The sequence below is a fragment of the Colobus angolensis genome, unplaced genomic scaffold (genome assembly GCF_000951035.1).
Source record: "Colobus angolensis palliatus isolate OR3802 unplaced genomic scaffold, Cang.pa_1.0 Scaffold152, whole genome shotgun sequence".
Lineage (NCBI taxonomy): Eukaryota > Metazoa > Chordata > Mammalia > Primates > Cercopithecidae > Colobus > Colobus angolensis.
In genome coordinates this window covers 7,364,376-7,383,346 of record NW_012114622.1, presented here as the reverse complement: position 1 = coordinate 7,383,346, position 18,971 = coordinate 7,364,376, and the positions used below count along the sequence as shown (strand labels likewise).

The 18,971-nt window shown below is 40.8% G+C and overlaps 2 protein-coding genes across 8 annotated transcripts in view; both read left to right on the top strand.

Annotated features, from left to right (window-relative positions):
* FBXO3 (F-box protein 3) overlaps positions 1-7,286 on the top strand; it is a 33,839-nt gene extending 26,553 nt beyond the window's left edge. The window contains exons 10-11 of the mRNA XM_011936390.1: positions 896-1,086; positions 6,142-7,286. Of these exons, the coding sequence (XP_011791780.1) occupies positions 896-1,086; positions 6,142-6,318 (368 nt within the window). The 3' untranslated portion in view covers positions 6,319-7,286. The remainder of the gene's footprint in view (positions 1-895; positions 1,087-6,141) is intronic.
* A 4,479-nt stretch (positions 7,287-11,765) lies between these two features.
* CD59 (CD59 molecule, complement regulatory protein) overlaps positions 11,766-18,971 on the top strand; it is a 32,715-nt gene continuing 25,509 nt past the window's right edge. Inside the window, exons 1-3 of one of the 7 annotated variants that reach the window (XM_011936383.1) lie at positions 11,821-11,861; positions 12,322-12,444; positions 14,212-14,256. The gene's annotated coding sequence lies outside the window, so the exon portion shown is untranslated. Of the gene's footprint in view, positions 11,862-12,321; positions 12,445-14,211; positions 14,257-18,971 lie in introns of those variants that run through there. The other 6 variants (XM_011936382.1, XM_011936387.1, XM_011936384.1 and 3 more) reach the window with 6 other exon arrangements.

The window sequence follows — 18,971 nt, the reverse complement described above, 5'->3', positions numbered from 1 at the left end:
TTTACTTAACAAATTTTTTTTTTCTGGGCTTGAGTCCAGGAATTTTTTCCGGATCTAGTGCTAAGAGAGAGGCTTTATTAAAGCCACAGTTCTTTTTCTGCCATTTGGTCCAGTGGTATAAGGACTCTCCTTTGTGAGTGCCATTTTGTCTGGTCTGAATGCTTAGGATGCATCTTCACAGTTTTAGATTTTTGTTTCTTGCTACTTTAAAAATATTTAGATTAGTTTGAACTGGTGTCTGTAAGGCTTTTTATTACTCATATTTTAAAGGTTGTGTCTTCAGTGCTTCAAAGCTTTTTGAAAAAGAAACATGCCTGTTCTGTTTTGTTTGTTTTTTTTTTCACTAGATACTTCCCACCTTCTACATTGTAGGGAATTTGAGGAATACATTTAAAAAATGTTGAGAGGGCTAGGCGCAGTGGCTCATACCTGATATCCCAGAACTTTGGGAGGCCAAGGTGGGCGAATCACCTGAGGTCGGGAGTTTGAGACCAGTCTGGCCAACGTGGCAAAACCCTGCCTCTACTAAAAATACAAAGATTAGCCGGGCATGGTGGCAGGCACTTGTAATCCTAGCTACTTGGGAGGCTGAGGCAGGAGAATCGCTCGAACCTGGGAGGTGGAGGTTGTAGTGAGCTGAGATCATGCCACTGCACTCCAGCCTGGGCAACAGAGCAAGACTCTATGTCAAAAAAAAAAAAAAAAGTCAAGAGGAATAAAATACCTACTCATTGTCCTATCACTGTTAACATTTTGTTACATTTTCTTTTGGAATTTTTTTTTCTAACTGTGCATTTACTATTATGTAGTATACATAATGCCATGGAGACCATACCTTATTTATTGTAATAAATGAATTTTATACTTTGGTTTATTGTTACTGTTTTCCCTGCAGGTGAATTTCCAATCATCAGCCCAGGTCGGGTATATGAATACACAAGCTGTACCACATTCTCTACAACATCAGGATATATGGAAGGATATTATACCTTCCACTTTCTTTACTTTAAAGACAAGATCTTTAATGTTGCCATTCCCCGATTCCATATGGCATGTCCAACATTCAGGGTGTCTATAGCCCGATTGGTAAGTTAAATTTTCCTCTAGTGCTGATTTACATGACTTTGTAGGGTTAACGCTGCAGATAAGGCAGACAAGTAGTTAAGTTTATAAATTGCATTCCAGAGAACCCGAGAGATTTTGAGGAAATATCTTGGGGGTCATGTGAATTTATTGAGAGAAATGGACAAGTAAATGAGGCTCCATAGTCTCTAACCAGAGAATTTCTGCTCTCTGTTTTAAAGATTCAACTTCTTTTTCACTGTTCAGTGGCCTAAATATTTTAGATTAGGAGAAATACCACATTAGACCAGTTAGAATCAGCTTTAAGACTGGGAAAACAACTTCTTACAGTGTTTTTGCTCAAACTTCCAATTTAATGTCAAATAAACAAATATTCCAGAAAGATCATTGTAAAGAAAATGTAGTGTGTAGATGTGTACTTTTGGCAGTCTCTCTGGGATCATTTCATAAGTCAATTAGGTATATTTTTAAAATCTCGTTTTTAGGGTTACCTTATGACAAGTGTAACAGTAATCCCAATCTTAGAGACTATAACATGATTAAAGAAAATTATGAAGCTCCAGTTATACAATGGGGATAAAATATGAATTATATACCCAGAGTGCAATTGAGTTGTAGGTGTTGAATCTTTGGAAAATACCCTCTAGCTTCTGGAATGACCCTGATGGATGGGTATAAATTTGGGAAGATGGACATGAAATTAATCTGACCCAGAGCTGACACATTTTCAACTCCAGTTTGGAAAGAGAAGGATGATAATGAGACTTTGGGCCATTACCTGTGTGGCATATATAGTGAAAAGAATCTACAGTATGCGTTTGGAAGTGAAGATTTAGCTTTCTTCCCAGTGGAGGAATGCCAGAAACTGTATTTCCAGTACTGGAAATTTGCTACTTAGGATAACAGAATTCCTTTTTTGACTGCCCCAGTATCTGTATGAGTTTGGAATAATCTTATCCTTAAATGTTTGATATGATTCATCAGTGAAGTTATCAGGGGCTAGAGTTCTGTTTGTGGGAAAATTTTGAAATTTGAATTTAATTTCTTTAATATTCATTTTCTATTTCTTCTTGTTTCAGTTTTGGTAATTTGTGCCTTTCAAGGAATTTGTCCATTCCATCTAAATGTTGAATTTATTGGTATAAAGTTATTGACAGTATTCCCTTGATATCCTTTTAATGGCTACAAAAGCCATAATCACATGTCCTCTTTTGTCCTTAATATTGTTAATTTATATCTTCTCTTTTGTTCATTGCTTTAGCTAGGGGTTTATAATTTTTATTGATCATGTAAAGGAGCAACTTTTGGTTTTACTAGTTTTCTCTATTTGCTTATTTTCTATTGCATTGATTTCTGCAGTTATCTTTATTTCTTTCCTTCTACTTTGAGTTTAATTTGCTTTTCTTCTAGCTTTTTTAAGGTAGAAGTTTATATTAGTAATTTTAGACCTTTTTTCTCTCCAAGCACTGTTTTAGCTGCATTTCACAAGTTGTGATATGTTTTCATGAACGTGTAGTTCAAAATAGTGTTAGATTTCCCTTGTAATTTAATTTTGATGTATGACTTTTCTAGAAATGTGTTAATTTTCAAACATTTGGGGAGTTTTCAGTTATCTTTTGACTATTGATTTTTTAAATTTATTGTGGTTAGAGAATTTGCTCTGTATTTTCAATCCTAAATATTTTATGGCCCAGAATTATGGTTTATCTTGGTAAATGATCCTTGTATATTTGAAAATAATGTACATTCTGCTATTTTGGGGAATATTATTCTACAAATGATAGGTCAAATTGGTTGACAGTGTTTTTCAAGTCTTCTGTATACTTGTTGATTTTTTTTTTTTTTTTGGTCTTTGTCTTATCAACAAGTGAGAGATGATTATTGAAATCTCCAAATATAATTATAGTTTTTTGCTTCTCTTTTTAGGTCTGTCAGGTTTGCTTCATGTATTTTGAAGCTGTATAATTATATGCAAATATGCTAAGGATTATGATGTATTTTTAATGACATAATTCTTTCATCATTATGAAATCTCCATCTTTATTGCTGATAATATTCCTTGTCCTAAAGTTTAAAGAGCATTGAGGTTTGTTTCGGTAGGCAGTTGAGTTACTATTGGGTCAACTTGATCCTTTGGCATCTTGTTCGTTTTTAATGTTTGTTAGGGTGGGTGTAAAGTAGTCTTTATTTAAGGACAGCGGTTGTCAACTTTCAGTCTCATGACCCCCTGAAACTCTAAAAAACTTATTGAGGACTCCGAAGAATTCTTGCTTACGTTGATTGTATTAACACTTACCATATCAGAAATTAAAACTGAGAAAGTTTTACAAGATTTACTATTAGTTCCTTTTCAAATGACAATAATAAACCCATTTCATGTTCAGCTCTCCCTTAACTATGTTCTTTCTTATTAGTTTTCGTTTCCTTCTAACCACAAATAAACATATAAAATCTTGACCTACTTTGTGGAAAATATTTTCTCTCAAGGATGAGAAATAAAATGAGAATTCTGGACTGACTTCTTATCGACATTAAAAAAGCCATGGGGGTTGTATTTGTTGACCTTTCTGGTTTGAATGTTAGTTTCCTGATATGGAGAACTGTTCTGCTTTTTCATCCTCTACCAGTCTGATTAATTCGTAGGCTTAACACTTCCTTTTTCTTTCTCCTTGGAATGCCTCTTGGAAATATGCATTAGTTGGTCTTATGTCTTTTCTTAGTCTAGGTGGTATGCGTGTTTGGCTTGTTGGGGGCACTTTTAGAGGCTCCGGCTGCACATTTCCACTCCTCTCTGTGTGTTCCTTTCTGCATCTGCTGTTTGTGTGTGTACACTTTTTTTCTGAGCAATCTCTCTCCTTAGCCACATTGAGTTCTTTAACAGTTTTTCTGTTTTCTTCTTCATTAAGATAATTAATAATCATACTACTCAGATAACATGTTTTAGAACTTCCCAAGCCTTTGCCTTTCCCACCTTTTGGACCTCCTAACTGAATTTCAAAGTCTTCATTCCTTAGATTAAAAATATAAATCCAAAGATAAAAAGAATGTAATGTCTTATAAGTCATATCAGTGTATATTTTCTGTTATTGTTAGTGTTATAATAAAACCTAAATGACACAATTCCTTTCTCCTACATTAATTCATTTGCTTGTACAACAGCTATTTATTGAGTACTGTGATAAACAATATAATCAAATTCCCTGCCTTGGAATTTACCTTCCAATTCAGAGACAAACTGTAACAATAAACACTGTGTCCTTATGTTAAGTAGTAATAAGTGCTGTGGAGAAACAGCAGAGTAAAAGAGATAAAGAATGTATTGTTAGGTTGTTCTAATATAAAGAGGGGTCAGGAGAGGCCTCAGTGACATTTAAGCTGAAACATGAAAGGAGCAGAGGGAATTAGGTGGATATGTGGGAGATGAGTGTTTGAAGCAAAGGAGCAGCACATGTGGAAGTTCTGAAACAATAATGCACTTGGTGTGCTTGACCCAAGGAGGCCAGTGTAGCTGGAGTGCAGTGAACAACAGGGAGAGGGGCTGGAGATGAGATCAGAGGGATAATGGGGTGCTGGATCACACAACACCATGAAAGCCTTGGTGGAAGGACTCTGGCTGACATCATGCCCCAGGTTGTCCCATACTTTCCAGAGTACCAAGTAGGTCCTTGCTGTTCAGAATTCTGTTCAATGTAGCAACTCCTTTCATTGTGTCTTCAAATGTGTGAGAGAGAACATTGACAGCAGAGTAAGTCATGGCTTGAGTAGAGACATTGCATGGGCAGAATTGACATTTCCAAGAGATATTCAGATGCACGTTCAACATCACTACTGTCCTAATCTGAAAGCCTCCAACAAGGTAATTTAAAAATAGAGACTGTCATTTCCCTCCAGTGTGGGTTGATCTTAGGTATGTACTTAAAATGAATTGGCAAAGTGACACTGTGATTTCTGAGTTAGAAAAAGGTAATATTCCTTCAGCCTAGAGTTCTCTCTCTCTCTCCTGGGACATGTGTCTTTGACACCCTGAGCCACCATGTAAGAAGTCCAGCTACCATGAAGCCGTCATGCAGAAGAGACCATGTAGAGACACCACATAGAGATAGAGGGAGGCACCCAGGAGCCCCAGCTGTTTCAGATTCCAGATATTTGGATCATCACGCGCGGGTACCAGAGATGTGAATGAAGACGCTCGTGAGATGACTGCAGTTCCACCTACCATCTGACTGCAACATCACGGGAGACCCCAACCCAGAACCACTCCACTGAATACCTCCCAAATACCAACCCACATGAACCATGAGAGATAATAATGACTGTTGTTGTTTCAAGCCACTAAAAAAATAAAAATATTTTTTTAAAAAGTAGAGGCTACTGATGGTTGAATTGAAATGATGTGTCTTTATAGTAGGAGCTCAATAAAAATCTTAGACTTCTTGTTGACAGTGCATAAAAGTTACCAGTAGAGGTCATACTTGATTAATATTTTCATATCCTCTTTTCTGTAAGTATATAGATTAATAATTATTATTCAGTGTATGAATATAAGTTCAGTAAAACTATCTTGGATTGTTACAAGTGGTCTGTTTGCTACCTTCTATGAATTACCAACTACTGTATAAAAAATAAGTACTGGCTTAGTGAAATATTTATCCATTAAAACCATACTGAGCCGGGCTGCGTCGCATGCACCTGTAGTCCCAGCTACGCGGGAAACTGAGGTGGGAGAATTGCTTGAGCCCAGGAGTTCGAGGCTAGCCTAGGCAACATAGCAAGAACTCGTCTCTAAGAAAATTTTAAAATAAACAATTTTTTAAAAAAGATCTTCCATTAAACAACAACAACAAAAACCACACTGAGCATTATTTAACACAAGATAAAAAATCCACTCCAGAATCTTGCATCAGCATGTGTGTTGTGAGAATGCACTGTTCAAGTCTATGGAGATTCATATTTGCCATGTCTGGTGGTTTGAATTCTAGATAAATGAGAATTTACATGAAATAACTGTACAAAACTGATAGATGCTCTTCTTATCAAAAGATTGTTTTCTCTTTAAAGGAAATGGGTCCTGATGAATATGAAGAGATGGAAGAAGAGGAGGAGGAGGAAGAAGAGGAAGACGAGGATGATGATTCAGCAGATATGGATGAATCAGATGAAGATGATGAAGAGGAGAGACGGAGGAGAGTCTTTGATGTTCCCATTCGCAGACGCCGTTGTTCACGCCTTTTTTAGCAAGCCTTCTGCTGATGGAAGCACTAGGATGATTCTAGGCTGTTAAATAGATTTCTCAATAATGTAAATAACTAAATTGTTCTCTGCATATAACAGGAAAACTAGCATGAAATATTGTTTCAGGCCCTGGGTTCTGTGTGACACTACGTTAGGAATTGGATTGTTTGGGTTTGCTTTGTGTTTTTGAGGTAGAGGAGGAAATGGGAATCTTTTTTTTCTTCTCTTCCAGGAGTCAATGGAAGAATAGTTCTCTAGCTAAGGAACAGACATACCTTTGTTTTAAAATATTTTATACTTACAAAAATCTAGAATGGAGAGGGAATTGTTTTGAATAAGGATTTAAAATACCCGCACAAGGATAGAGAGAAACTATGTGACTGATTCTGTGAAAAGACTTGCAGTTGTGAGTTATTTAGAAATGATCAAAATTTGTAATTAGGCTAATCCATTTAGTGATTCCTAATATTTTGTACTCACAGAGAACTAATTGACTGAACAACTTGAACGCTAGTGGTTTGTCCTTAGACAATCTGTCTTTGAATTTAAAGTCTTTATCGCTAAGATCTTGACTTTAAATTTTTCATCACTACGACCTTGAATTTAATTTCAGGTCTTCAACATGATGACCTTGAATTTAATTTAAAGTCTTCAACACTATGCGCTTTATCACATTATTCACAGATGCATTTTTGAAATGTAGTATGTAAAAGTATGTAATGTGCTGTTTATTAACAAAAGATTGTTCACAACATCTCATGTAGTTTAAATTTGTAAATACTGCTGCTGTTTTGGTTCTCCTTTATACATTTGACTGTCTTTGTGATAAGTGACATGAATTTTATGTTAGGATTAAGTATGTTTTCCTGAAACTTGGATTTTTTTTTTTTGTAATTATATAATTGAGAGTTAAGAATGAAATCCTTCAAGTGTTAAAAAAACTCACATTTTAAAAACAAATTTTGGTTCCACCTCTGTATTTTGTATAATTGCCTGTTTTCCATAAACTAGTATTAGTCAGCCTTTGCTTTTAAGGTAGAAGATGGGATGGATTCTTGGTGACCTGCTGCAAATGTAGCAGGCCTGCTCAAAGTCATCTCCTAGCTTTGACTGTACCCTCTTGTGTGCTCCACCGTCCATTTCCCCCAATAACAGTTATTTTGTAGAGAAAACTATAAGAAAAGGAAATGGCATTCAAGGCTAAGCAGCTGCCATTAGGGACCATGAAGACACACTTACCCTTTCATATTCACCCATGTCACAATGTTCTGAAATAGACTGTCATTTTTGCTGTTTACTTTTCATTTAGTAGAGTATAATCAGGCTATCAAATCCTATTATGGCTATCTTTTTTGTTTTTTTTGAGATGGAGTCTCACTCTCTCACCCAGGCTGGAGTGCAGTGGCGCCATCTCGGCTCACTGCAAGCTCCGCCTAGAGGGTTCACGCCATTCTCCTGCCACAGCCTCCCGAGTAGCTGGGATTACAGGTATCCACCACCAGGACCGGCTAATTTTTTTGTATTTTTAGTAGAGACAGGGTTCACCATGTTAGCCAGGATGGTCTTGATCTCCTGACCTCGTGATCCGCCTGCCTCAGCCTCCCAAAGTACTGGGATTACAGGCGTGAGCCGCCACACCTGGCAGCTATCTTTTTTTGAAAATAAGTCAATTGTCTTTGTTTAGTTTGTTATAACAAAATACCTTAGATTGAGTAATTTACAAACAATAGAGATTTATTGCTCACAGTTCTGGAGGGTGGGAAGTCCAAGATCAAGGCATCAGCAAATTTGGTGTCCGGTAAGTACCCTCCCTCTGCTTCAAAGATGGCACCTTCTTGCCGTGTCTTTATGTGGTGGAAAGGGCAAACAACTTCCTCAAGCCTCTTTTGTAAGGGCACTAATCCCCTTCACGAGGACAGAGCCTAAAGGCCCTACCTCTTAATATTTACTGCTTTAGGGATTGCATTTCAACAATTTGGGGGAACACAAACATTCAGACCATAGCGTCAAACCACTTAATTTTTTCAAAACCAAACTTTTCCAATAAAGCAGTAATCAAAAACTAGTAAACCTTGGCAATTAAAGCTGGCCCTGGAATCCCTTGCCAGTTTTTCTTTCTCTTCTGGATGACCTCTCTATTTCCAGAGTACTTACGATGCCCCAAATCTCCCTTCCAACCCTGTGTAACCCTTGCTCCTCAGAATGCTTTGATTTGCTTTATCCTCTCATCAGAATTCACATTCTCATATTTGTTGAATGAGTGACCTTTAGTTCATACTAAGGTGTAGTTTTTTGTTTGTTTTTTCTAGACAGTCTCTCTGTGTCTCCCAGACTGGAGTGCAGTGGCATGATCTGGGCTGACTCCAACCTCCGCCTCCCAAGTTCAAGTGATTCTCATGCCTCGGCCTCCAGGGTAGCTGGGATGACAGGTGTGCACCACCATGTTCTTTTTTGCAATTTTAGTAGAGCCAGGGTTTTGCTATTTTGACCAGGCTGGTCTCAAACTCCTGTCTTCAAGTGATCCTCCTGCCTCAGGCTCCCAAAGTGTTGGGATTACAGGCATGAGCCACTGCACCCGGCCTAACGGGAAGTTTCCTGGTAACAAGCTTCTGTATTTTCTGCCATTGGCAAGAATACTTATTCACACATAACAGGAATTTAACAGTTGGCATTAACATTGCCCAAACCAGACTCTACTTTTGGTGGAGAAAAGGCCATTTCTGACTCTGAGGCCCCTTGAAAACACAACCGATTTTTTTTTTACTAATTTCTCCGAGGCTTGATGTATCACTAGAATAAGACAAATACCTAAATTAACAGTAGCTTAAATAGTTTGGGGGTGGTTATTCTTGCGAATAGTCAGAGGTAGCTAGTTCAAGGCTGACATGATGACACAGTGGTGTTATCAACAGTTCAGATTGGCTCCATCTTTCTGTCCTGCCATCCTTAGCACAAGACTTTTCCTCTGAAAGAAGATCATGGTTGCATACTGGCTGCTGCAGTCATATTGTATTCACAAAAGGATGATGACAACAAGGTAAAATGAAGTGGAAAATGAAAAGTGAGACATGAGCCTGGAGAGTTAAACTAGTCAGGTCTCTAGCAGCTGTGTGGAAGGTGAGCAGGGAAGGGGCAGGGGATGCAGGAATAAACATGGGCAACATGGGGGCCTGGTATAAAGGAATTGTAATGGCTCAAGTAACGCAAACTACAGATCTGAATTAGCACAGTAGCAATGTGAAGAGGGAATGAAATTGAGATACTGAAATGGTAAAATAGACAGGAATGGCTGAGTAGATGTGAGGAAGTGGAAGAGGTCAACGTTGACTCCTAGGTTTCTGTTTCATTTATGAAAAAAATGCAGGAAAAGCAGTCAATCTTTAAAGATGAATGCAGATTTGTGCACATTACATACAAGATGTCTGTGGAACATGTATGTGGAGACGTCCAGCAGTCAGCTGGATATGAATATTAAGATAGGGGGAGTGGTCAGGGATGGAGATTGGGACTTCTGAATCATCTGCAAACACATACATTCTGAGGTAAAAGAGTAGGTACACTATTAGGTACACTATAGTCTCCCAGGGAGCACACATAGCCATGGTTCTCAGTCTAATCCTGGGATACCAAATTATTAGTGGGTAAAGGAAAAGAATCTCAAGACCAAATGGTCAAGAAACTGGGAACTAAACCAGGAGAGAGTGGCATATCAGAAGCCAAGCGTGTCAAGGAAGGAATAGCTAATAGCATGTGTGTAAGGTAATGCACACGAAAGAGCTTTGGAAATCATCTTAGGAAATATACAGTATTAGCTGTTTTAAGGAGACATGCTTTAAATATCAAAGCAAGTCATCCTGATTTTAAAAACTCTCACTTGTATAGAGGAATACCAGGATTTGAGCACCACCAAATGGAACTCCTTCCCTGACATCCCAAAGCCATCAGAATGACAGTAGAAGACACATGTCAAGACAGTTACCATATGATTTTCCCTAAAAGAGATTCAGTAATCTATAATTTCCCCTGCTTAAATTTTATCTCATGCCTTCTTCCCTGACCAGTTCAACAGGAGCAGCCCTTAGATGCAATATCTTCTCACTCTTACCCTCAAAGTGTGTCTCATGCTTTCCAACAGAGGCCATCCTCCTGGAGGAAGACTTGTACTTTTGGCCTGTAGCCCCACCCTCCCTCCTATGGCGTTCTTACAGCCAGTTCTTCAGTGAGTGGGACACTTTCCAAATATAATAGCAAATGGAAACTTCTAATTACATCTGCACATATTAATGTTCCAAATGGTGGTTCCGGTTCTGGTGAGTGCTTATAATTTTTTGTTACCTCAGCATCCATTTTCAAATATGTTTAACTTTTAATAACAGAAGCAGGTCTCAATCACCATGGACAGTTTCCAATACAATACCCCACGCAAATGGCTCCAGCTGGTGGCCAGAGATAAACATGAAGTGATGTGATATTAAGGCACTGCTGCAGCTTCAAACTCCGGTTCAAGTTCCTCCCGCCTCTGCCTTTTCACCTGCTTGCTTTAAATCCACCAGTTAGAGCTCTCCAGAGGAAACTTACCTGGATAAAGTTGCTGGCCCAAAGGTGGGTAGGTGGGTCCCTCCCTCCCCTCTCCCTGTGCTCCCTGATCTCCGTGTGTGTGTGTGTGTGTGTGTGTGTGTGTGTGTGTGTGTCCTGTAGGCATGCTGTGTACCACCCAGGGTCCCTAAGTACTAAAAACTCTAACTTTCACACCGCTGTGTCTGAAACCATGCCTACAATCCAGTCCCTGAGGGCGAGGCCACCCTGAAGGGACAGACTCATGCAGGCGGATCCCCTGCTCTTGCTCTTCTGTCTCTGTCGCTGGTGGCTGCTAGGGAACAGTAGCTACCAGCTAAGTTGACAGAGACACTGAAAGAGGTTCATTCAAAACAATGGTCCCTGAGCAGCCCAGTAAGCTTTTAAACGCATAACATTTTGCTTGGGTTTCAAACAAGTCACAAGACACGGATGCGGCTGTGGCTGATGGCTATTTGGATGCTGCCCAAGCCTGGCAGCAGGAAGCAGCTTCAGACTGCAGCAGGGCCGCATAGCCCGACAGCCAGGCCTTGGGGCACCCAGGGCACCAGCAAGACGCACAGAAACGTTTTGAAAAACATTTTAATATACTTAAAAAAAAAAAAAAAACACGTAAAAGGGAAAATCAGAAGTCTTTGGAAGTTTCCTACAGTTTTTATGTCCCATAGCAAATCCGAGGAGGATGCCGCAAACTTTCAGTTCCCTGGCGTTTTGAAGGTGCTCATTGGGTCCTGGCCACCCGGCCTGCTCAGAACCTGGGCCAGGAGGCTGAGTTCCGCGCGAGGGGTGGAGGAAGGGGAGGGGGTTCCTGCCAAGGCGTGGCTGCGCGGTGCGGGAGCCGGGAGCCTAGGAGGGCAAGGGAATCCTGAGGGGCGGATCCGGGGGCGGAGCCTTGCGGGCTGGAGCGAAGGGCTGCGGGGGCTGAGCGCAGAAGTAGCGCGAGGCTGGAAGCGGATCCCGGGCGCCGCCAGGTAAGAAGGCTCCAGGGCCTGCTGGGGTTGGGGTGGGCCGAGCCGAGGCGGCGGCGGCGGCAGTCTGGGCCTGGGCGGAGGGTCTACGGAGGCTACCCTCGTCCTTGCCTTCCACTCGACCCCGCCGGGCTAGCCTCCGGACGCCTGGCCCTTCCGCCCGTCACCGCGGCCTGGTGTCCTGGCAGAACCCTGGCTTCATTTATCTACGAGGAAGGAGAAACGCGGAGCGCGCCCTCTCCAGAAGCAGCCTCCTTTTCCCCGCCGGGCAGCCTCGCACCCAGGCTCACTGCCATCGCTTTCGTCTCAAGGGAAGCTCTAGCAGTTTAGAGGAACTGCGCCGGGGGGAAAGGTCAGCCCTCCGTGGTCACGGCCGTTACTCTCTCCCCTCGCGGTCTAAATGTAGAATTTTGAAAAGCAGGTGTCGGGCGAAACGGACTTTTTTTTTTTTTTTTTTTTTGAGATGGAATTTCGCTGTTGTTGCCCAGGCTGGAGTGCAGTGGCAAGATCTCGGCTCACCGCAACCTCCGCCTCCCGGATTCAAGCGATTCTCCTGCCACAACCTCCTGAGTAGCTGGGATTACAGGCATGCGCCACCATTCCCGGCTAATTTTTGTATTTTTAGTAGATACGGGGTTTCCCCATGTTGGTCAGGCTCGTCTTGAACTCCTGACCTCGTGATCCGCCCGCCTCGGCCTCCCAAAGTGCTGGGATTTACAGGCGTGAGCCACTGCGCCCGGCCGAAACGGACGTTTTAAGTACGACGTGGTGTTTTGTTCTCTTGGGTCGGCTCAAGCCGCACCCTTCTTAGAGTCTGACTGCTGACTTAAAAAAACATTAACCCGGGAGGCGGAGATAGCGGTGAGCCTCTTGTTGCCCTACCGCCTGGGCAACAAGAGGGAGACTCCGCCTCAAAAAACAAAACAAAACCACAAAAAACAAACAAAAATCAACATTAGGCAGCGCGCCTTTTATGGCCATTTAGTGATAGCCAGGCTCTCCACTGGTCATTTCTGAAAGTATTTAACAGCACTTTGTCAGTAAAATAGGCTTCACTTCATAGGGTAGTTGAGATGATTGATGGAAAGCGCTCAGCACAAACGCAGTGGCTGCTAATTGTTTCAGGTACCCTGCGATCCCTGGGCAGTTGTTCAAGTTCTCCACTCCTGGAGATGTACTCCCAGTTCCCTGAAGAAGGCACAGAGCTCAGAATGTTGAGGGAGGTGGCAACGTTTGCCAAAATGCATTAGTCCATTCTCACACTGCTATAAAGAAGTAGTTGAGACTGGGTAATTTACAAAGAAAAGAAGTTTATTGGCTCACAGTTCTTTGGGCTGTATAGGCTTCTGCTTCTGGGAAGGCCTTAGGAAACTTAGAATCGTGGTGGAAGCAGAAGGGGAAGCAAACACACCTTACTTGCCGGGAGCAGGAGGAAGGGAGCAAAGAGGGGAAGTACTACACGCTTTCAAACAACCAGATTTCATGAGAACTCTGTCACAAGACAGCACTATAGGGATGGTGCTAATAAACTGTTAGAAATCACCCCATGATCCAATCACCTCCCACCAGATCCTTCCTCCAACACTGGGGATTAAAATTCATCATGAGATTTTGGTGGTGTATTAGTCCATTTTCATGCTGCTGGTAAAGACTGGGTAATTTGTAAAGAAATAGAGGTTTAATGGACTCACAGTTCCACGTGGCTACGGAGGCCTCACAATCATGGCAGAAGGCAAAAGGCACATCTTACATGGCAGCGGACTAGAGAGAAACATGAGAGCCAAGTGAAAGGGGAAACCCCTTATAAAACCATCAGCTCTTGTGCGACTTATTCACTAGCAAAAGAACAGTATGGGGGAAACCGCCCCCAATGATTCAATTATCTCCCACCAGGTCCCTCCCACAACACGTGGGAATTCTGGGCGTTCCAATTCAAAATGAGATTTGGGTGGGGACACAGCCAAACCACAAGGTCTCGCCTAATGGCTTGCATTCAATGTCATAATCATATGGGCCCTTAAAAGTAGAAGCGGCTCCTAAATATTTAATCAGAACTAACAGCTTCTTTGATAGCCCTGTTGGAAGAAACATTTCCAACCCAATCTAAAGTAACCTGGCCCTTATGCCAGGTCACCCTCTAACCCAGTGGTTCTTAGTGTGATCCCCGAACCAGCAGATACGCAGCCCCCGAGTGCTGGCTCCAAATGCACATTCTTGAGCCTTACACTAGCCCCACTAAATTAAAACCTCTAGGGCTGGAGTCCCATCATCTGCTTAAGAGCCCTCCAGGTGATTCTGATGCTCCCTAAAGTTTGAGAACCAGTGTTATGACCCTCTTTTATTTTCGTCCTAGTCTTTAGCACCAGTTGGTGTAGGAGGTGAGACCTACTTCACAGCAGTAAGTATACTGATGAGTGAATTCCTTAAATGTTATTAAATAATTATTGGATGTGTTAAATGCTTTATGTTCACATTTATTTGGATTGCATATATATGTGCATACATATGTGTATTTGTGTGCGTATATGTAATATGTATATGTGTTTACATGTATATGTAATATATATTATATATGTTTATATGCAGTTGACCCTAAAACAATGTGGGGTTAGGGAAACTGACCCCCCCCCACACGGTTGAAGAGTCAAGTTTAACTTTTGACTCCCCCAGAACTTAATTACTAATAGCCTATTGTTGACCAGAAACTTTACCAATAACATAAACAGTTGATTAACACACATTTGGTGTGTTATATGTATTGCCTATGATATTTTTATGATAAAGTAAGATAGAGAAAAGAAAATGTTACTTAGAAAATCATAAGGAAGAGAAAATCCGTTATAGTTCTGTACTATAGTTATTGATACCATGAGTTTATGTCATCTGTTTACAAGATGAATTACCTGTCTGAAATGGCAGGCGACCACAACTGCGGACCTCAATCTATGGTACGTATCAAGCAGTTCAACTGTTTTTTTGGTAACATCATGACTTTTCTATGCTTCTTGGGAGCGTGCCCAGCATCACTAGAGGTACCCTGTATGGGTCTCATGTGTCATTCAAGTTTTACACTATTGTGCTTAACACGATAAAGAAAATACTCAAAAACTTCAATGAGATCACCTTTCACTGTGATATGCAATTTTCTAGAGAGGCAGACGGCTCACAGATAATTATCATCACATGATACTAATCCTATCCCTGATGATAAGTAGATCCTTGCAACACTTGAGCTCACTGCAGTAGCAACAGGAGGTGACTACGGCATTATTAACAGTACAGTATATACTATAGTTAATTTTATGCAGTATGATTTAACACTGCATCTTTACATTTGTTTACATTTCTCTTGACTTTGAATGTTGCTATGTATGGTCTGTGTTTGTGTGTGTAAGTTTTTATTTTTTGAGACAGGGTCTTACTCTGTCACCCAGGTGGGAGTGCAGTGGTGTGATCTTGGCTCACTGCAGCCTCAACCTCCCAGGCTCAAGCAATCCTTCCATCTCAGCCTCCTGAGTAGTTGGAACTACAGGCACACGCCACCACACCTGGCTATTTTTTTTGTGAAGATGGGGTTTTATCAGTCTGGTCTCAAACTCTTGGGCTCAAGCAATCCACCTACCTCGGTCCCTCAAAGTGCTGAAATTACAGGCATGATCCACCATGTCTGGCTAACACATTTTAACTTTATAATAGATTTGTATATGTTTTTGGGTAGTGATAAAATAAACTAGTATCTATATACATTTTATGCATTCATGACATACCTAAATTTTTCTTAATTTTTAAAAATATTTCTAGGCTATGCAGTTTATGTAACAGTTTTTTCAATTGCAGATCTCCAAAAAATTTTCCAATATATTTTCTTAAAAAAAAATTGCATATAAATGGACCCCTGCAGTTCAAATCTGTGTTGTTCAAGGGTCACATGTGTGTGGGTGTATATATTTAATTGATATTTGGGGAGCCGGTTGGGGTTTTTGGATGGACAGTAACATGTTTTCCTACTTAAAACAGTGGAAATAGACTCATTGCATTTTCTACCCAAATACCTGGAACATTTGCTATCTAAAACATTTTCAGGAGCTTGGTAAGAAGTGCCTGTATTTGTTTTTGTTTTTTTCTTGGAGATACTAAGTTTAAGCTCTTTTTTTAAAATTGTACTTTAAGTTCCAGGGTACATGTGCACAACGTGCAGGTTTGTTACATAGGTATACATGTGCCGTGTTGGTGTGCTGCACCCATCAACTCGTCATTTACATTAGGTATTTCTCCTAATGCTATCCCTCCCCCACCCCCAACCCCAGACAGGACCCGGTGTGTGATGTTCTCCTCCCCGTGTCCATGTGTTCTCATTGTTCAACTCCCACTTACAAGTGAGAACATGTGGTGTTTGGTTTTCTTTTTTTGTTTTACTTTACTGAGAATGATGGTTTCCAGTTTCATCCATGTCCCTGCAAAGGCCATTAACTCATCCTTTTTCCAGCAAAGAACTATAACTCATAGTACTCCATGGTGTATATGTGCCACTTTTTCTTTATCCAGTCTATCATTGATGGGCATTTGGGTTGGTTCCAAGAATTTGCTATTGTGAACAGTGCCACAGTAAACATACGTGTGCATGTGTCTTTGTAGTAGAATGATTTATAATCCTTTGGATATATACCCAGTAATGGGATTGCTGGGTCAAATATTATTTCTAGTTCTAGATCCTTGAAGAGTCACCACACTGTCTTCCACAATGGTTGAACTAATTTACACTCCCACCAACAGTGTAAAAGCATTCCTATTTCTCCACATCCTCTCCAGCAGCTGTTATTTCCTGATTTTTTAGTGATCGCCATTCTAATTTCTTGCTTCTCTACTTCTTTTAATTGTGATGCTAGGGTGTCAATTTTAGATCTTTCCTGCTTTCTCTTGTGGGCATTTAGTGCTATAAATTTCCCTCTACACACTGCTTTAAATGTGTCCCAGAGATTCTGGTACGTCGTATCTTTGTCCTCATTGGTTTCAAAGAACATCTTTATTTCTGCCTTCATTTCGTTATGTATCCAGTAGTCATTCAGGAGCTGGTTGTTCAGTTTCCAGTAGTTGTGTGGTTTTGAGTGAGTTTTTTAATCCTGAGTTCTAGTTTGATTGCACTGTGGTCTGAGAGACAGTTTGTTGTGATTTCTGTTCTTTTACATTTGCTGAGGAGTGTTTTACTTCCAGTTATGTGGTCAATTTTAGAATACTTGCAATGTGGTGCTGAGAAGAATGTATATTCTGTTGATTTGGGATGGAGAGTTCTGTAGATGTCTGTTAGGTCTGCTTGGTCCAGAGCTGAGTTCAAGTCCTGGATATCCTTGTTAATTTCCTGTCTTGTTGATCTGTCTAATATTGACAGTGGGGTGTTAAAGTCTCCCACTGTTATTGTGTGGGAGTCTAAGTCTCTATGTAGGTCTCTAAGAACTTGCTTTATGAATCTGGGTGCTCCTGTATTGCGTGCATATATGTTTAGGATAGTTAGCTCTTCTTGTTGCATTGATCCCCTTACCATTATGTAATGCCCTTCTTTGTCTCTTTTGATTTTGTTGGTTTAAAGTCTGTTTTATCAGAGACTAGGATTGCAACCCCTGCTTTTTTTGTTTTGCATTTGCTTGGTAGATCTTAATTCATTGTAAGCAGCCTTCCACGCCCATTCTTTTCCTGGCTGTGCAGTTCCCCACCATGGAAGTGTACCATAATATACTCATTTCCTTATCTTTGGATGTGTATGTCACTAAATTGTTGCTATTTTAAAGAATGTTTGTATAACCTTGACTATTTCTTATTCCTGTGATGAAAGGCCTATCTGGAACTCCCATCATGGAAATGACTTTAGAGTCAACTTACGCACCACCCAGGAAAACCTGCCCTTCCTTCACCATGGGGAAGACTTGTCCCTACATATCTTCTTTGAGGGATTTTTCAGTTGTGCATTCTTTAGAAGAATTAAAAATTATTCAGAACAGTAGCAATATTATTAGAACAGTCTTTAGGGACAAACCCACTGTTATGAATGAGTCCTGAGATGTTTGGAAAGGAGTTGAGTGTTGATGCTTTCTGAGTGTATCTTGCATTTAAGTGCTTGGTTTGGGTGGAATGGCAGCACTTTTGGTTCGTTCGTCATCTTATCTACACTTAACTTATGGGCATCTTCCTTTTTTTTTTTTTTTTTTTTACTTAAAATGGAGAGTGTTTTAGACTAGGGAGTAGTTTTACCAAAAGATAGATGATTTATGACTACTAGAAAAGGAACATTGTCATGTGTGGATTTTCCTTATGTTTCTGATTGTAAAAGTAATACTTGGTTAATTATAGAATATTTGGGGAAAGGATGGAAAAAAGTAAAGGATCAGGAAGAAAAATAAAAGCCGTAAATGATCTTGCTTAGTGTTAGTTACCGTCTACATTTTAGGGCATTTATAAAATAGCCTAAAACAATCAGCTATTTCTTTTTCTGCCTCCCGCCCTCCTCCGCCCCCCATACACATACACACACTCTATATGAACGTTTTGCTCTTGGAAATTCGTATTTTGGCAGTGGTTCCTAAAGGCCTGGTCTTATTTTGATCAAACAGCCTGACCTGGGCATCTACACATAGCTACTTCCTTTCTCTGCCATCTTGGCTTCCCCTGCAGCATGTCATGGGATCAGCTATAGCAACAACCAGCGGGTCATGTGGAACTGAAGCTAAGACTTGACACTCCCCACCCATCCCAGAAAACTGAGGGCTTCCTTAGCTTTGATGCCTGAGGTCTCCCCTGCTTATTCAACCCAGGGTGTTTCTCTGGCTTCCTCACCTCACATCACCCTCTGTTTGCCTTCTCACCCTTCACCCCCCAGCACTCCCTCCCCACACAGTTTCTTCCTCAGGTAACCTCATTACGCCTAGGTTACACTAACAGTGGCCACAGCTTTTTGAGTGCCATCTTTGGCCAGGCATTGTGCTATGCAGTACACATAACTATCCCCATGCTTACTAGCCAAAGCATGATCAGAGGTTAACACACAGCAAAGAGGTGACAGAGCCAGAACTATCTGGCCTTGTTCAGAGGCCTCCAGACTGAACTGGAACGCCTGTGAAAGCA